The 17,601-nt window shown below is 37.9% G+C and overlaps 2 protein-coding genes and 1 long non-coding RNA gene across 7 annotated transcripts in view; 1 reads left to right on the forward strand and 2 right to left on the reverse strand.

The window, feature by feature from the left end:
• Positions 1-367: 367 nt before the first annotated feature.
• Positions 368-5,517, reverse strand: LOC111253337 (magnesium-dependent phosphatase 1-like). Its single transcript, XM_022812590.2, has 5 exons — positions 5,195-5,517; positions 4,255-4,315; positions 3,753-3,804; positions 2,476-2,642; positions 368-1,926 (listed from the first exon to the last, which is right to left on the reverse strand). Exons 1-5 carry the CDS (start codon positions 5,334-5,336, stop codon positions 1,746-1,748), a joined length of 603 nt encoding a protein of 200 aa, XP_022668325.1. The 5' UTR covers positions 5,337-5,517; the 3' UTR covers positions 368-1,745.
• Positions 5,518-8,936: 3,419 nt separating this feature from the next.
• LOC147754773 (uncharacterized) lies at positions 8,937-16,583 on the forward strand. Its single transcript, XR_015316229.1, has 3 exons — positions 8,937-9,213; positions 11,096-12,511; positions 12,810-16,583. It is a non-coding gene; the product is annotated as an uncharacterized LOC147754773 (long non-coding RNA).
• Positions 16,584-16,716: 133 nt separating this feature from the next.
• The window catches only part of LOC111253447 (uncharacterized), a 6,457-nt gene continuing 5,572 nt past the window's right edge, over positions 16,717-17,601 (reverse strand). For all 5 annotated transcript variants that reach the window (XR_015316228.1, XR_015316227.1, XR_015316226.1 and 2 more), the window contains one exon: positions 16,717-17,052. Coding sequence is in view for 1 of the 5 variants with exons in the window: in XM_086973793.1 (XP_086829919.1) it covers positions 17,021-17,052 (32 nt within the window). In the remaining 4 variants the exon portion in view is untranslated. The remainder of the gene's footprint in view (positions 17,053-17,601) is intronic.

Consider the following 17,601-nt stretch of genomic DNA (forward strand, 5'->3'; position numbering starts at 1 on the left):
CAATAAAAATTGCTTTGCCAGTGAAGCAAGCAAAAAATAAAAATAACCAAATTTTATTTATGAAATTTGTTCAGGCGTAAATACATATATCAAATTATAAATAATAATAATTACTAGTATTATTAGTACCAATGACCATGAAATTGAAAATATACATACAATGAGGCAAACATTATATTGCTAATGTAATCTAAGTTATGGCAAAACGGTATTGATGTATACAAAACAAAGACAAAGAAACCTTTTGAGTGCATATATTTAAGTAGTCGTTCTTTTAAAAGTTTACTTGTATTACTTCCTATATTTATGCTTATAAAAGCCGTGCAAGCTTTCTCCAATATTACGACATGTCAAATAGGGGCCAGACTCAAGATTTTCAAATTCATTTTATTTTAATGTTAATTTCAGGAGAGTACACATTTCCGAGCGGTCTTAGTTGATCTGTAAGACAATTCCAATAATCTTGTGTATTCAGCTACATCCTAGTGCATACTGCTATTCGCAGCTACTCTTGTATCAAATGTTTTATCAGTTGAACTAGATTAATTTACAACAGCTGCATTCCTCGATAACTTGTTCTTATCTTTTATGTTTAGAATTTGTACTCTATTAATAAAGTTTTTAATTCGAGAGTACGCCCTTCATACATAATCACCCCAGATCTCGTCCGTGAAGTATTACTTCAGTTTCCCACCAACATTCACGACGAGCAGGTTTACGTTGCGGAGTGCACGCCCCGATGCGAATCACAATCTGCCAATATTCTGGCTGTCAGCCTATTGCATCAGTAACTAGTGGACTTGCAATACCTGTTATGTATCATTTATGAATGGAGAGTGCAAGATATGTCGTTTATGGCAGTGGTTACGGCCGCCGCCAGGTGTAGTTTCGTGCGTGGCATTTGATGCCCTACGCTTTGCACATGGTTACGATATGGTCGCTACCGCTATCGTGCTAAGTGGGATTTTTTTTAGCATTTGTAATGATAAAAAAAGTCGACTTCTTATCCCACTTAACTGACAGAACTTAAGCTTCGTCAGCTCATGTGCGCGTGTCCCCGTGACAGGGTGGTAACCAACGTGTTTGGCTGTAAAGGGCACGCGGTATCCACGTAAAACAGCCACGGTGCCGTATATAAAACAGTTAGTTCATGTGGTCATAAAGGAGGTCCGAGCTAATACCTCTCTGGCTGTAGATCAATAACATGCCCTTGAACATTCAAGCAAAGCGAGTCATAATTAACATTGAGCCTTCCAGTTCATTTGCGAGCCGTTTCGCAAAACTCACAAAAAAGTTTATTGATTCTCGGCCGCTTGGAGCGTTCGCAGTTCTTCGTGCTGCGTAATGCTACTTTCCTCAATTATTTAATCTAATTTTCATTGACACATATCCCATGAACATTTTATAAAAATCTACGAGTACTAAGTTTTCTGATATTCTATTAAGTCAAAACAATCTATCGCAAAACCGTAATATACATAAATAATCATATGGACCTAATCTCAAAAAAAAAACGAAGCAATTTCCATAATTTAGCACATTTACGCACAGCACGTAGTTTTCTGTTATATATTCATCAATAACGTATTATGCTTAGGTCTTAGATTGCACCAGGTGAATGGCGGATGCAAGGATCCTTACTAAAATATCTAGAACTATCGGAAATCATAATCGCGGATTATTTCTGTTCCTGTATTATGCAAACTTAACTTGACAAGACATAGAACTTGTTCACGAGAAAACGCTTAACTCTTGACGTTCTCCTTCCGCCACTGCGCTAGTCCCTGGTCGAACAGACGCCTTGTCATTCCTTCTGAGCGGACATAGATCGCTGTTACGCCGAGCTGTGATACGTCCCGGATGTTCCTCATCTCGTCGTCGAAAAAAATCATATCCGTGAATGTAATTCCGGATGATTTCTGAAATCTGCTACCGAAAATCAGAGTAAAATAGAAACATGTTTTTGTCTTTAATGAGAACGGTTTACCGAGTTGAAGCATAGGATAAGCTGTATTTTTAATTGTCACATTTTTGTCTGTACTTCCGAGGTTCATAACGTTACAAGCCTTTAATGGAATCGTTAGCATAGTATAGAATAGAATTTGAATTATTCATTTGAAAACCGAGAATAACTTAATGAACGTGGTCATTATTTTTGAAATATATACATCGATACAAAATAGCATTATATGAATATTAAGCTAATCAGTCATTAACTAGTTATTAAACGACAAAGGTAAGTTCAAATCATAACATCAATGACCTGTGTGTTATTTTGCCTATATGATATTCATATCAGAAGGTAAATTTTCAAGCAATTGGCTATTCAGGGTTTACAAGTCAGGATAGCTTCGAGTTAAGATCAGCCCTGCAATCGAGGGCAATAAGATATTTTCATTGAAATGTAGGATATTTCTACCCAATGGTTTTCAGTTTGTCTTTTCGAAATAGAGTCATTATGAAACGTAAACTGACCGCATGAAATGTGTTTTCTTGCATCCGGGATAAATCTCGCGATAATCAAAGTAATGATCCCAATCAAGGAGCTTAATTAACTCATTGGCAACGGGCGGTGCATCTGTCCGAGAGGCTGCAGCTATCTGGTACCCTTCGGAACGCAAGTATTCCAACAGTGTCGGAACCTTAAATAAACATGGTAGAAATCATCAAGACATTTGGTCATTACGACAGTGAAAGAGGTATTCGAAAATTTAGATTTTCAGTTATTCAATCGAAGCAATTTTCCACTGGCATACCATTGAATTTTCATTTTGATTTACTCACATCTTGTCAGCTAACTGCCTGTAAGAATTTCGAAGTAACGAATTTTGCTTAATTGCTGAAAAATTTTTAAGGGCACTAAGAGTATTAATAAAATATGGACAAAACTGGAGGGTTTTGTATATATATGGTTAAGGCTTATCAAAGTTTGTCTGACTGTACTTAAACTTTCACATAGATTGAGGTAATCGCATAGATAGATTTAGTCGCATAGACTGATATTGGGAAGTGTGTTATTGCAGAAAAAGCCTCGTTTACAGGCAAAATAATAATGCATAAAATTTTTGGCTTAAAATTAGTTTTCTATGTCATACATCAGCCATCATTTCGTATGAATGAATTTATTCTACAGACTCGATCACTACAAACATTTGCGCCATCTAAGTTGTTTAAAATGAAATGCCGTTATCGGTCTGGAAAATACTCGAGGTTCAGTAGGCACTGCAGCCATCCTACAGTAGTTCTTCGAAATTACCCAGTTTAGCTAGCCTGCATGTTGTTCTTAAATTAAATCAGTAAAATCAAGTGCTGCATGCTAAACTCAGCAATACGTAAGAAAAATCGGTAAAACTTGTTATGAATTAAAATGTGCTGTATTGATTACACTATTATTTCGCCTCCGAATTTCAAATCTGCTGTATCCTCCTTTTTTGTAAGGAACAGATCATATAATCTCATATTTTAATAACTTCAACCAAGCAAATACCGTCTCAGCAAAAAATTTTCACCTATACCAGAACCATTAAAGCTTCGCTAAATTTTCCTCGTTTCGTCTGTGCGATTGAGAGTGACCCTATATGATCCGACCATCAACAAAATTATACAGACCAAAACAATGGGAACCGATCAGGTTCGGGGACCTAGTTGTGATCATATAATTTTCTTCATGATTTTTCATTTGGTCGTAATAATCCTCGAAAAACGTAAACGTTGTAATTCTCGAGAGACTGTAAGACTCGAGTCACACTTACTTCTGGAAAAGGTTTGACAGCCTGACCGTACGAGTCGAACACGTTCCCAAGTCTGAAAAATTTTACACCGCTTAATAAGACCTCATGGACTGGAAGAAGAGAAACGCACCGTCAAATTTTATAGTTAAAGTGAAATAGTTATTGCAGTGAATTACGTATCAACTGAATTTTCAATTAGCTACTTTTATATTATAGCCATTTTTTTTGGGGAAAAAACATCCAATTATGAAGGTGCGCTTCTAGCGGCTCTGCTCCTGCTTAAAAAATCTAATTTATGAATTACATATAAAATTAACTATTTTTAAGTATCTTTATAACTACAATAACTAACTTTATTACCAAATAGGAATGTATTAAGCTGCGCTTATTTGTACGGGCTTTGTCGGAATATAACGGGAGATCCTAAAGGTTCGAGTTTGCGACGTTGCCCGTACATCATCCCGATTGTCATTCTGATAGGCGAACGCAAAGCATAGTGGGCAACACTTGAATAGAATCATACTTGTCTTTCCGGAGCGGTGGATGTACTGTGGTGTCAACGTGCTGCGGCCAAAGAGTATAATCTGAAAAAGTTGTCGAAGTTAATAATTAGCTATGCGTGATTGGAAGGTATGAGTATTAGATATGTAACGATATAAATGATTTGTTATCTCTAATATAAGACATGGCAGTCATTGGAGTTTGTGGGGTCGGAGACATCTGACTCGATTCAATTTATTTATTCGAAACCACATTGTCTAGATTACGTTCTAGCAACCTAACGAAAAAATTCAGGATCAGTAGGTGTAGATAAAATAGTTTAATCGTATGGAACATTGCTTATTACTCTCTATATCGGCATAATATTTGCCTCGATCAACATAGATTAGTATTTAGAGCGCATGTACTGAAAATAAATTTTACATTTTTTATATTTTAATTTAATTTAAAAAAATGTTTAAAAAAGAAAATAAGATTTTAGTCAACTTCGGACGCAGTTATTGCTCAATCATATGAAAACCCTAATAATTATCATGCAATTTAAACTTTTTTGCAGCAAAACTAGAGTGTTTCTAATCTAATGTACGTTTATCTTCAAAAAACATAAATCCGATATATTATGTGAGAATAACCAACACTGTGTATTTTTCAGCTTAGTGAATCACTGGTGCCTGTTTCTGAAAGCACTTGTGTAAACTTTTTAAAAAATATTATAAACTACCTGATTAATGAACACAGTATTTACGCCCAGAAGGCAAACCAAACTAGCTTTCGGGGCTAACTAAACGAAATTTGCGTATCGATTTATGGTAAAGTTTACATCCGGCACAACTAGTGTGTATGATGCGGCCATAATATTCCTGCCTTTCTTTCCTAAGGACTTCAAAACGTTTGAACCACATATCCTTTTAACTTAGATTTTTTTGCATAAGTCAAAGCTAAATGAAAGCTTGAGTCCTTACCGAGATCGAATACTACAAGTTTGGGCCTTTCATTAGACTTAGCAGTCATCGTGGAGGTTCGCAAAACAGAGCTAACGCTCTTCTGAAAACAGCCAACGAGTCCTGCAGAGAACAGTGCAAGGCCGGCAGTCCCCAAAAACATCGGTATGGTACCCCAACGGCAGTGATTTTGCTTTTTTCTGTTACGTTTTTACAAACACCGTCTATGAAAACGTACTTTCGTAGACAGACAATCACACGAAGATGTTACACATAAGGGCACGCAGGAACAGAAACGGATTTAACGTGGTCAAGGTCTTCCAGAGTACGTTTCCCTCTCTAATGAAACAGCTCACAGCGCTTTTTGAATAATTCCAGAATGAGGCAAAAACCACAGTGTGTCCCGTAAAGCAGTGACTGATCGATGCGAGGGCTTTTTCAAGCGAACTTAAATGGCATGCTACACGGAAATAAATGAGCCCCAGAAGCTTTCCACCATGGGAAAAAATGTGTTTTTTAAAAAAGAGTGTTAAACAGTATTCTCAATGTATGTTGTAAAAGGAACAACAGTTGAGAATGACTACAAAGATGTTTTAAAGAGCGTATCAGTAGCATACGCTGTCTCAAAAAAGCCTGTTGAACAGGTAAAATTACTGATTTTTGCACTTTTTTCCCTTTTTTTTTAATTATTAGTTATTTATTATTAGAGATGTGTAATTGAATACGATGCGCTTAATATGTTTGATCCCTGAGCGTCTCCCTAAATCTGTCGATGCCATGTTTCCACGTTGTACGTCAAACAAGAACATCTTTAAGGCAAAAATGGGAAGAATCCATCGCATCGAGCTCAGTTCTGTAGATTTCAGTTGATTTTGCTGACAAGGCCTTGTCATCTCTAATTAATAATCATTAATGCTGCAGAATCTGAAACTCTGAGTAGTGCCATATGATTTGCCGTTTGAATGTTCTTAATATTACATCTAATTCATTTTGACTGCATTGTGTCAACACTCATTACGTTGCTTTGTAACTTTGTGCATTGTTCCGTGCATGAAGAAAAGCGTGCCACTCAAATTAAAAACAATACATTTGATCTGATCGCGTAAAACTAGCAAACTTGTGTGTTGCAGAATATTTCGAATATGTTGAAACATATTTCGATACCGAAACCGATTAGCTATGGCCACACGATACACCTGTTTTCTAGCGGATTTACAACAACTAAGTTTCGTAACGTGTTCAAATAATTTAGGACAAACGTGTGATACAAACGGCACCATACACGAATCACGTGTCCTATAGGCCAGTCTGCAGAATATTATCCTAAATATGACTACTATTAGTCCAGTTGTGTAACTGTTATTTGTGGAATAAAACGTAATTTTAAAAATTGTCAGTAGCTGTTAAGTTTTATTAATGAGTTCACGTATTCACAAGTCTAGCAGATGTTTGGAATAGCCGTAACAAAAATGTTACAGTTATTCGCAGCGAGAAAGCGACCGTCTTATTATATACCTCTAACTTGATAAAGAAAGTTTGGATAAATATCAGGAGCCATTTAGAAACTGGATTTCTAAAAGAAACCGTTAATTGCTTAAGAGAACATCTAATGAAACTGAAACACGAATAAACAACTGACGTGATATACATAATATATATATGATCATGGCGGCATAGCTTCGTGTATTGGAGTAACTTGAAAAATGCTGACAGGGTGCGAAATCAGAAAGGTGTCGCTACATACAGTTCCATGTAGAGGGCAACCTTTGAACTTCAGAGTTGAAAAAACGCTGTTCCCATTCATTTTCCATTCTAATCGAGTTGACTAGGATGCTGTGTCGCAACATATTTCAATATAATATTTTCCACTGCTTCGGTTCCAGGACCAAAAGCCATAAAAGGGTGTTGAATCAATGCTTGACGTAGTTACTGGCCTGCTTCGATGATGAATACAACCTAACGCTCGAAAGCTTCGTTTACTCTGATGTTGTAATATCGATTCTGTTTTTTAACTATTTTTTTCCATTTTATTTAGTTCATTAATATACTATATTTGTGTACTGTAGTGTATTTCGTATTTTGTTATATCTTTTGTATGATTTTCGAAACACTTCGCCAAAAAAATAGTGCGTTTTATGCGGGGTTATATTTAAACGAATTGAGAACCCAATCCGCGGATGATAGCTGGATGTAGCAGCGTAACCTCATGTACAAGCTTACAGCAGTGTTATGAAACGGCCAGCACCATCAAGTTCTGCGGCGCTCAAAAGTCGCTGTTTTGCTCAGTCATATCAGTCAAGGCTATTCTATTTTGTACCAACCTTTCCCCCGATGGGGCTGTGTCAATCGGCAAATCATAACGAATTAATCGTAGTATCGAGATCAAAAGTGTTACTGGCCATTGTTTTAATGTGTATTACAAAAGGAAAAAAATAACTAAGCTTTTTAATCTTCTCTGCGTGAACGAAAACATGGTCTATAAGTCTAGAAAACGATATGAATTGTATTTTTCTTTATATAATCGCACTTTTCGTTTAGTATATAATACCATTGTTTATTTATGATACTCTTGAGAAATTGTGTGTATAATTATTTGTCTTATCAAGACGACATGATCTGAACATATTCCATGTAGAATCCTTTTATTCGTCCTACTGGTGCTTCATTCTAGAATTGCTGGCTTTAATTTTCCGCTAAATTTATAACCCGTTCGTATTTTAACGAACATTGCAGATAGAAGACTAGCCACGCAACGTACGTTCCAGTAAATATATTAGCGACGTTACGCTAAAGGTGTAGATACTCATTATTGTAGGACAGCAGCTAACTAGCTGCTAGTAGTAATAGTTCTGGTTTGGAGATAGTTTTTTGTTGTTTTGTCAAGATTTTTACGACAATACTTCAAATCGAGGGTCTTAGGCTTATCGAGAGAGGATTCAGAACAATGGTAAATAATGTTGACCATCTATATTACTTGCGTCTTAAAGTTGATTTTATTGTGGCGGGTACGACTTATCCTAGAATTTTCAAGTTAGTGAGTGCCGTAATGATAACTGCTAAATTTCTGTCATTGTCAAAGCATAATGAAAGCATGTTGACGCTGCTAAACACGTATAGAGCGTATTCGTCAGGACACCATCTTTGAGTTGTTTGCTTAGAAAGAGAGAGAGAAACGCATTAAAACTCATAGTTGCTTCCATAGGTGTGATTTATGGCGACAATGTTCTGATTCATCTGTACTTATTTTGGGTTTTAGAGTCTTGTACTCATTCATTCAGTCAAGTTCAACATTCCCTAACATAGTAAGTTCCAAATGTTTTGAGTTCAATCATGGACATAGTAAAATGTCCAGCAGCTGGCACGGAGCGAAATGTGTCTGTACTCTGTATAGAATCTTCACCACTCTGTATTTCTCAAATTAGCGGGCATATACGATACCCACTGACCTATCACTGGAACATGAACGACATCGAAGAACATGGGAAGTTCAAACCTAATCTATAATATCATAGCTATCGTACTACCTAGCAGATGCCAAAAATTGCATTAAAAAAATCAAATACATATGCTGATTACAGTGATCCTCGTTCAAATGTGTTTATTAGGCAAGCTACGTCAGTTAGCCATAACTGGGTTTCTCAGTAACTTGTTCATATATAGCTCTAAAACAACTGTTATCGGATACAATTTTCTTGTATGTTTATTCTTAGTTTCACCCAAATATCGCCTGCAAAAGCGTTCTTTCGCAGATAGGCATCTATTGAAGACGCGATAACTTGTCCCGGGTGGGTTAATGGGTAATCCACTGCGCTCGAGTAAGCGGATTAGACGTTCCCAAGCAAGGCAATAACTGCTGCGCCTTTTGTAAAGCGCTAGCCAACTCATTCAAGCTGACTTCAAAATTAAAAGAACAGGTCTCTACAGATGTCTCGTATGCAGTGCACGTAGGAAGCAGAGGCCTTTTCCAGGCCATCTCTATACATGCAGATATACTTGTAATAGAACTACAAAAAATGCGTTGGTTTGCCGGTGTGATTCAGGTAAGTCTAAAAGTTAGCCCTGAGTTTTGACTTAGCTAACTGGTCTGCGAGACAACACAACCATCATACTCATGTAAAAAAAACATAGCGTACGGATTCGTCGTACACAAATGGTTAACAGGTTATCCGTTATAAGCACCAACTTATTTTGCCATTGTATATGTGAACTCATTTATTAAGCAACACATTGTTATGGCTAACATGTTTTTTTTCATTGATCATCTATCTGTGCGTATTTACGAATCGTCTCTCAAGTAACGGTCTCAAATAGTTTACGTCGTCATGGGGCAAACTGTATGACAGCCGTATGGCATGGAGTTCGCCATTGCTCGCGCATAGAACGTAGCTAATAATGGTAAAAATAATTATAATATAGATGCAAGCGTCGCGCTTATGTACGGCAAACAATGTTTCCTTCTTTATGAACGTTTGTGCATTAAAGCGAAGGAATGTGTTAGATTAATTAGTAACAATTATGCGCGTAGTTATGTTCTTTTACCACTCCAGCTGCCATTCTTACCAAAATCATTGTAGACAATTACATATTTGTTGTTTGAATTTTCATTTGTTCTTCAGGCTAGAACAAGTTGTTTTTGTTTGTATTTATCGCCATCGAAACGAATTCATTTAACCTACACGTGACTCTTCTTCTGCACCTATATCTCCATAAGATATAACCTTTACATGAGTTACATCGAGCTGCAGAATGAGTTTATCTCTTTTCTGTAGCTGCATGTAGCTTTTTTCTGTATGGAACGCCAGCCTCGAAGCTCTTTTGTTATGACTAGTAGGTTCGGTATGCTATGCTGCACTCCAAGCGGTTCTTCAATCAAAAATAATGCAGAGATATGTGTAGCTCACACGAATCTTTACATGTTCTTCACTTTTCTTCACTGCGAAACACACGTTATAGTGCTGAAGTGTTAACGACAATGGTCGTGCTATCCAAAGGCACGAGAACGAACCAATCCGATAGAATATCAGACGGCAGTAAGCAGATATGGATATTGAAAACACTGTGCGTGGAAAACAACACTTCATTATTAGCAGACCTCAGAAGCAACCCAGTTTGTTTCTCCTCCCTATAAGTTGCTAAGCAGATACCGCATGCTATTATAAGTAGCGGAATACGATAGTGAAAAATAGGTATTTCAGTTTTCTGCATCGAAAACAACGTCAATCAAGATACCACTAAAGAGAGATTACACTTGGAGATCTCCTAGACCCACATATAGGATCATTGATACATTTAGTGCACTAAGCTCGTAACAAAGTCATAGAGAAAGATGACCCCTTGTCTCTGCAGCCGTTTGAGATCGTTGGTTTATCTGGGATATTCGCTATGGTCCTGTTTCGCTTGAGCCCCATTTTTCGAATGCTGGGGTCGGTATCAATCTCAAACTCTTGTGACTGTTAGCACTGTCAGGGTCGTTGGCAGGTTTAAGGAGTCCCTAGTCACTGCTTTCATCCATAGCAAATTCGGAATCAGTAGAATTTCGTGAACGACACAAAATTACGACAGCCGTAATCAGAGCATCTGATAGCATTATAAATAATAATGAACAATTAAAGACTGAACATAATCTGTGACATCCCTGACAGCAACTAAAGTAAATCGAAATCCAGTGCCGAATCTGGTGACAGTTTTTTTATGTCAGCAATATATATTGTTATGGGGCCTACGATCATTCAGTAATAATAAGAATAGTACAGTCAATCAAATTCATTTTCTCATACGTTACCGTGTTTGGCCGTCCTGCCCAATGCGAGAATACTGAAATGATTTGAGACTGTACTCCATTCAAAATATGCGCTCAACCCGTTCGTACCGCAATCTGCGTTCTTTGTTGACCCGGTTTTTGATAAACTGATATTCTTTCAGAATTTCAACCACGATCAAGATTCGGGCCATCTTAGAACACAAAAACCGTCAAATCTGTGACCATTTGAAACGCCGTTGTAGCGATACTATGACGGGCTCAAGACGTCGGGAAAGATCCACTATCTTGCTTCAGACAGTAGGACTTTCCGTCCGAACAAAGGATCCAGGCATTGTTGTTGCGAAAAATAAAATAGATATCCATTTCTCCAGATGGGACCGGGTCAACAAAATCTGTGAAATATCCTATCCAATAAAGATACCCTTCTTGTTAGTATGCAGTAACTCCATGCGGATGCCCTTTAGTAAATCGTAAATTAGAATTTATATCAGAAGAAAGGCATTCACCGGGCCTGAGAAGCTAACTAGGCGGTTATTAAAAAGATACGTTCCGGCTTATTTCCGTCATTTTGCGACCTTCGGTTTTCGCAGCCTGCCCCAGCGCAAGTAATACCTGGAATAGCGACAGACTATTCTCTGAAAAGAGGCTAAACGTCGGTCATACAAACGACTTGGCGATGCCACCGTTTGCCGCGGACCTCCCAGCCTGGGCACTCAAAGAAAATCTCCGAAAAAAAATTCGACGGTCGATACTGAATTCGTTCACGTAGGGGTCATAACGGACGAGACCTGGACATTATACCATTACATGTTTAGTAGGTAAATACGTTACCCATGCATTATCATCGAGACCCCTACCCAACAGCTACGTATAATAGAGCTTTTTCATCATATGTTATTACCGTAGTTTATTGCCAGGTTAACAATATTATTCACACATATTTAATTAATTACAGTGATGAATATAGCTAGAAAAGTGTCCGGCGTTCAAATACCTTTATGCCAAGTTCGGACCGTCTTTGTTCTGGTAGGCCTAGTGCAAGGTTGTTGGTCGTAATTGCGAACGAAGCCTTGATTACGCAGTACAATAGATAAGAACCAAGAAATTTAAGTCAGACTCGTTGTTTTCTGATATATTCTTTCCTAAGAATGAGTTTTTTTTTTTACCTAACAGTTACGGATTGCAGTTTTCATAGTTAACACTCAGGCGGGCAACGCTGTCCATATATTCCTTATTAATTTAATTTTAGATAAAATGAAGGAAGAGATCAAGAATATTTTAGGAGTGTGTTGCTCACCAGTTTCTTTATGGCACAAGTAGATCGTCTCGAATTGTCTTCGGATAGATGCTACTTTCGGATATATTCGTCTGCTAATAGAAAGAAGGTGCACAGGAGCTTCACACCAGCTTCAGTGTACAGGAAAATCAATGCAGAACTCGTTGTATTGTTTTGCTGTTTTTGGGCTGAGATTGTGGGCGAGCAATAAAGGGAACTATAACATATGACGTGCTATCGCTGACTTGGCTTAGCATTGTCTGTTTGGCGATGCGCCGGTTGCTGCCGCTGCGTAACACTGGTAAGATCGTGTTTCTTCTGAATAGAATGATATTTCCAATAAAACAAGACGATTGTAAATCATGCAAATAGTTAAATCATCGGCTATAATTAACGACGCAAAGATATTTCGATCTGGATGCTAGAAGATTACTTGCGCACTTATTATAACATATATTAATGTCAATAGAAAAAATAAATCTTTCTATACATGAAGATTTCGAATGGCTTTTACAAATGTCTTACATTGGTGATCGCCACTTGGTAAGATTTATACGCTACGCATTCATAGTCCGTTATTAATGCTACTTCTATTCCAGGTAAAATGGACGCTGCCACAGATGGGCTACACAAACAAACTATTCTAGGTATGAGGAAAGGATCCGAAGTTTTTCCGATTGAAAGCTTCCTAAATTCTACTTTCGTCTCAGAGTGTAATTATCTGAAAATGGAGGACTGGCTTTTGAACAAACGAACACTTTTTAAAAAAAAACTGATTGGAAGCATGGAAGTGTAGCAGAAGTACAGGTACAATATTGCTGGGAGTTTTCGGCGGACTCACCTGCAGCACTCACAATTGATCAGATTAAAAATACGCTTTAAATGAACGAAGCTGTTCAGGATGTTTACAGTCAACGTTTATGAAGACCACTAAGACCAAGAACAAGTTTTACCAGCGAACAACAAATGTTGGGAAGTTATTCCGTAAGACAAATCCGTAAGGTAATTAAGTGCGAAACTGGATTTTTTTTCCTGAGAGCATATTTGAAATAAAGTCTACGCTAGAAGATCGGAAGATCTGAAATACACAATTCAGCAAGAGGTCGGTTACGATACGGTTAATAAGTCTATCAGTACTATTACAGCTTGAAATGTAGTTACTATAGGAAAGTTATTTGTTTGTTAGAGAAAGAGTGTTTTGAAAAAGACTTGATTGGACTGCACGACAAAACTCAGCGTGGGAAAGTTCATGCGAGGGAAAACGTATTCCTATGTTTAATAACATAAGCAACCATTTCAAAGAGCTGTGGTCCCATCTGGTGAAGTTCTTGCCTCGGGGTGTGATACGAAACGCACCACGCGCGCACATCATCCTTCAGCAGTCAGCTGAACTTCGATGTTGGTATCACTGATACTAATACCAAATGTCCTTCATGTTCAGTAGTAGTAGTATGTATTGCATTTCGTTCGATATTTGCAATAGTCTGCTGATTGCTTGCCCACCTTTACGACCGGTAATGGCGTTAACCAATGTATCTATATGTGTCTAGGTATTGAATATTGCTTGGATGAGAGGTAAAAATACGCACTACCTTGTCTGTCGTCCTTTCTCTGCCACTTGAACAAAACACTCAAGGAGTTTTTTATCCTTTCGATGGTCTCATACCCCGTATTGTCACAGTATTTGCGAAAAGGATTTGTGCCAAGTACTATTTGATGATGATTATGAACCTGGAGACAGACTGAAGGAACGAATGGAGGCGGCTAAAACCGGCAAAAAAAAGGATTCGATGACGCAAATTCGAACGCAGCTGAGACAAGAAAAGACAAATCTAGTGGAGACAAGGCGACCGTAAGTATGTTTGAAGAAGCTACGCTGCTTTGAAGAACCGCGTTAGCACCTAAATGCGTGCAGCGGACAAAAAATCAATCAACTGACAAATTGCGCCGGTCTCCTCATACAAAACTGACGGAGTGTCTCTAAGTAAATGATAACACGTGACCTGGAGACGGCATTGGTAACAAAAATAGTGAGAGTTCTGTTGTGAGCTCGAGCAAGATCTGCTCGAGAAAACTAAGGCAAAAATATACGGAAGCATGTATAAGCGAAAGACTGTATTGACGCCTGTTTTGGCATGAGGTTAATCTGTAAATATTGCTACATAGTACAGAAAACTCGATTATTAAGTTCGGTTAACATTATCGAATCAGTCGGTTGTGATTTGTAAGTACATCAAGCTTAAATTTAAGCTGGCTCATTGTGGAACATAATATGCATTTGAAAATTCATCCGAAAACTGCTCGAAATAGAATTGGACGGCCAGAGAAAAATTTCGTAGAGTAGAACATCTGTTCGTTCCTGAACAACCCCTGAAGTATTACCCTTATGAAACAGGTAGAAACTTAAAGTTTCTAAGAGCCTTAGCTACGCACAGGCTATTTCATTCAAGTTGCATGAATGTTTTTCGTGTTGGGAGATAACTTTCTATTTGCAATTATTAGATACAAATTTTACTATGATACAGAATCACGAAAAATGTTGAAGTTAGTCTAATAATAATTGTACTCGAGATGAACGATTTATTGTGGAGTTTCATATAAGACTCAACTATTATAAACGTACAGGACATCGAAACGTTAGTGGTATGTGCACAGATTTAGTTCGCGGAACCATATCTACGGCCACGCAACAAAGGTATCATAAGGAACATTAAATATGTCACGTCCCGTATATTAATATTCACACGCCATGCGACAATTCCTGCATGTGCTGAACGGGGTAATTCCCACATCGAACCTACTGGACAACAAAAAGATGATTATTTCAACGTGCATCCGATACGATTCTTGTGTGTGGCAAATTCATCAAGGTCTGTGAGTTCGTTGTTCTACTTTGAATGTACGCGCGTGTAACTTGGAGCTTACTTGTATGTATTACTATACAAATTTAATCGAATGATCACACTCTACAATCTTACATAGATAAGGTTGGAAATTAATGCTCAACAAAGATATACTTTCGCTGTATACAGTTGTGGGAGTTTGAGAAAAAGTTGAACAAAAATCGACGTTTAGAGAAATACATTTTGGTGACGGGGTGCGCCAGGGAATTCTCTGCCGCAGGAGATACTAGCCTGCGTGCAGCGCTTCCCAATCCAGTCCTTCTGCAAGACCGGATCTCAGTTAAACGGGATAGTCGTCATCCGTACTGTGGCATCGGTAGAGTGCTAGTAGAAAGCACGATCTGGTATAATTGAATAGGAGGTTTTTCATAATCTGTATCTGATTGACTAATTTTCAACACAACCTTAACTAGGCACGTATTCACTCCCGAGAAAGACGTTAGCGGCATTTACAAAACTTTTTATGCTACTATAATTATTACTATAGCTAAACGCATTTTATGGCATTAAAAACTCATTGCTTAGGTTGCACGCGCATAATTACAACACGCACGTAATTGAGAACTATCCAAAGTGATGTATTGCTTCGGACTTTACACAGACCATGATGAAAATATCGCTGGTCAAATGTGCTAGTACCAAATCACAATATGCTGTTGTCTAGCAATAAAACGATGAATCGGAAAATCGACGGCCTACATTACCGCCAGTTATTGTGCGCTCAAACTTAAGGAACTTATGGAGGACATGCGTGGAAGGAAAAGAACATTATTAATTCAGTTTAGACTTGAATCTGGAAAATTTAGCAACGCTGCTCAAAAAGCTATTTTCGACACACGTAAATTACCACATAAATTAATAGCCATTCCATAATGATATCAAATACAGATTGCGTCGATCGTTTCAAGAGCTTCTGCTCGATTTGCATTTTGTGTAGTTTTTGACCGTTTTAAGCCTTTGCGTTTTTAAGACCTGTTATCGTCCCAAAATTTTATCTCGCTGACATGTTTGTGTGTAGCGTATCTTTGAGTGACACCTAAACGGGTTTACATCTATGTAAAAAATTATTGGTCTATTAAAAGGAGACAATTTATGGCTTAGAAGGTTACATTAGATACACTTTACCTTCAGCAATGATACTTGTTAGTGCGCCCGCAAACAATATCGTTGAAACGTAATGAAATCTTCATTTAGCTTCCGTATGTGTATATATATATAGAGAGAGGTGTATATATGAAGTGACTTTTGCTACCGAAGCAAATATTGCTGGCGATTACAGTGAGTCCTGCTATTAAGTGGTGTGAGCTTCGTTGGACCTCAACTATCAGAGGCCGCACAGGTTCGATTTTCTCTCGTGGGACAAGGTAGTGCTACATCATCTACAGCTATTACGGTTCGTACAGGCCCAACCCAACCTAACCAACATGAGCAGACCAAAGATTCGACCGAGTTTTGAAAACGCACGCCGTGAATTTTCAGACAGACGTTTCCGTAGCTGCACGTGGGCCGCTTTCTTAACGGCTTTCTATATTTCGGTCCACCTGTATTGAAATGTTCCCTCAACGCAAATTACTATAGCAAAGAATATTCAAAACTCAGTAGATACATTAAAGCATGTCTGTGTAGTTTGTGTTTATCAAAAAATTTATTAGTGATGTTTGAAATATATTGTGAGATCAATAATGAAGCAAAATAAAGTTTGCCGAGACTCGTTGCTTGTCGATTTTTTTTCAGCTTAGCTTTTGGCGGGAAAATTTAAAGATTGTTCACATCCGCGCGCCCGAAGATTGATCGTACTTCTATTGCATGAGTAACAGTACAGTGCGATACGTACCGGCGTTTTGGATGACCGTTTTATTCAAAGCACGTCTACAAGTGAGGCGGAGATGGACGTATGGGGTAAGCTATTATTTGTAGACGTGGTAAGCGGGTGAATTCTCTGTAAAGTTAGTAGAATTGACGAATCGCCTATCTTACAATCAGATCAGTCATTGGCTACCGGTAAATAAAGTGACGACTAACCTTACCTAATTTAGCTTTGCCGCATTTGCATCCTACGCACTTAGCATGAAACGTTTACACTGGTAGAGTAGAAAAAGGGCATCTCTAGTTCCCTAATAGTAAATGGAGCCACGTGCTTAATGGGTTCTTTGGCTTAAACACGTATTGTTAGTCGTGTCTAATTTATTTGTCGGCAACTGGTAAGTGCCGACTAATATATTGTTTTCGAAAATGTTTGCGACCAGCAGCATGCAGGTCAATTGGAACAAGCTACTCTACACCGCTATATCTAATATAAACTTAGTCAAGTATTTATTGGAAAACGAAACCCACATTACAGCCGTTCTTGGCGCGACAAAAGTAGTCTATCGTTCCAAAAGAGAAAACTAAATATTTTAATTAAAAAAAAAAAAAAAAATATATATACTTAAACATATCTCGTGTGGGAGCTGCTGTAACAGGCGACAGCCCCCGAGACTTTTTTTTA

This window comes from Varroa destructor, unplaced genomic scaffold, assembly GCF_002443255.2.
Source record: "Varroa destructor unplaced genomic scaffold, Vdes_3.0 BEIS01000006.1, whole genome shotgun sequence".
NCBI lineage: Eukaryota > Metazoa > Arthropoda > Arachnida > Mesostigmata > Varroidae > Varroa > Varroa destructor.

What these genes read in the sequence shown, in the direction of transcription:
- LOC111253337 (XM_022812590.2), bottom strand. Translation starts at nt 5,336, where the DNA reads ATGTTTTTGGGGACTGCCGGCCTTGCACTGTTCTCTGCAGGACTCGTT. An exon ending in ACTTGTAGTATTCGATCTCG is followed by an intron (nt 4,316 to 5,194) that starts GTAAGGACTCAA and finishes CAACTTTTTCAG; the next exon opens with ATTATACTCTTTGGCCGCAG. An exon ending in CCACCGCTCCGGAAAGACAA is followed by an intron (nt 3,805 to 4,254) that starts GTATGATTCTAT and finishes AAAATTTTTCAG; the next exon opens with ACTTGGGAACGTGTTCGACT.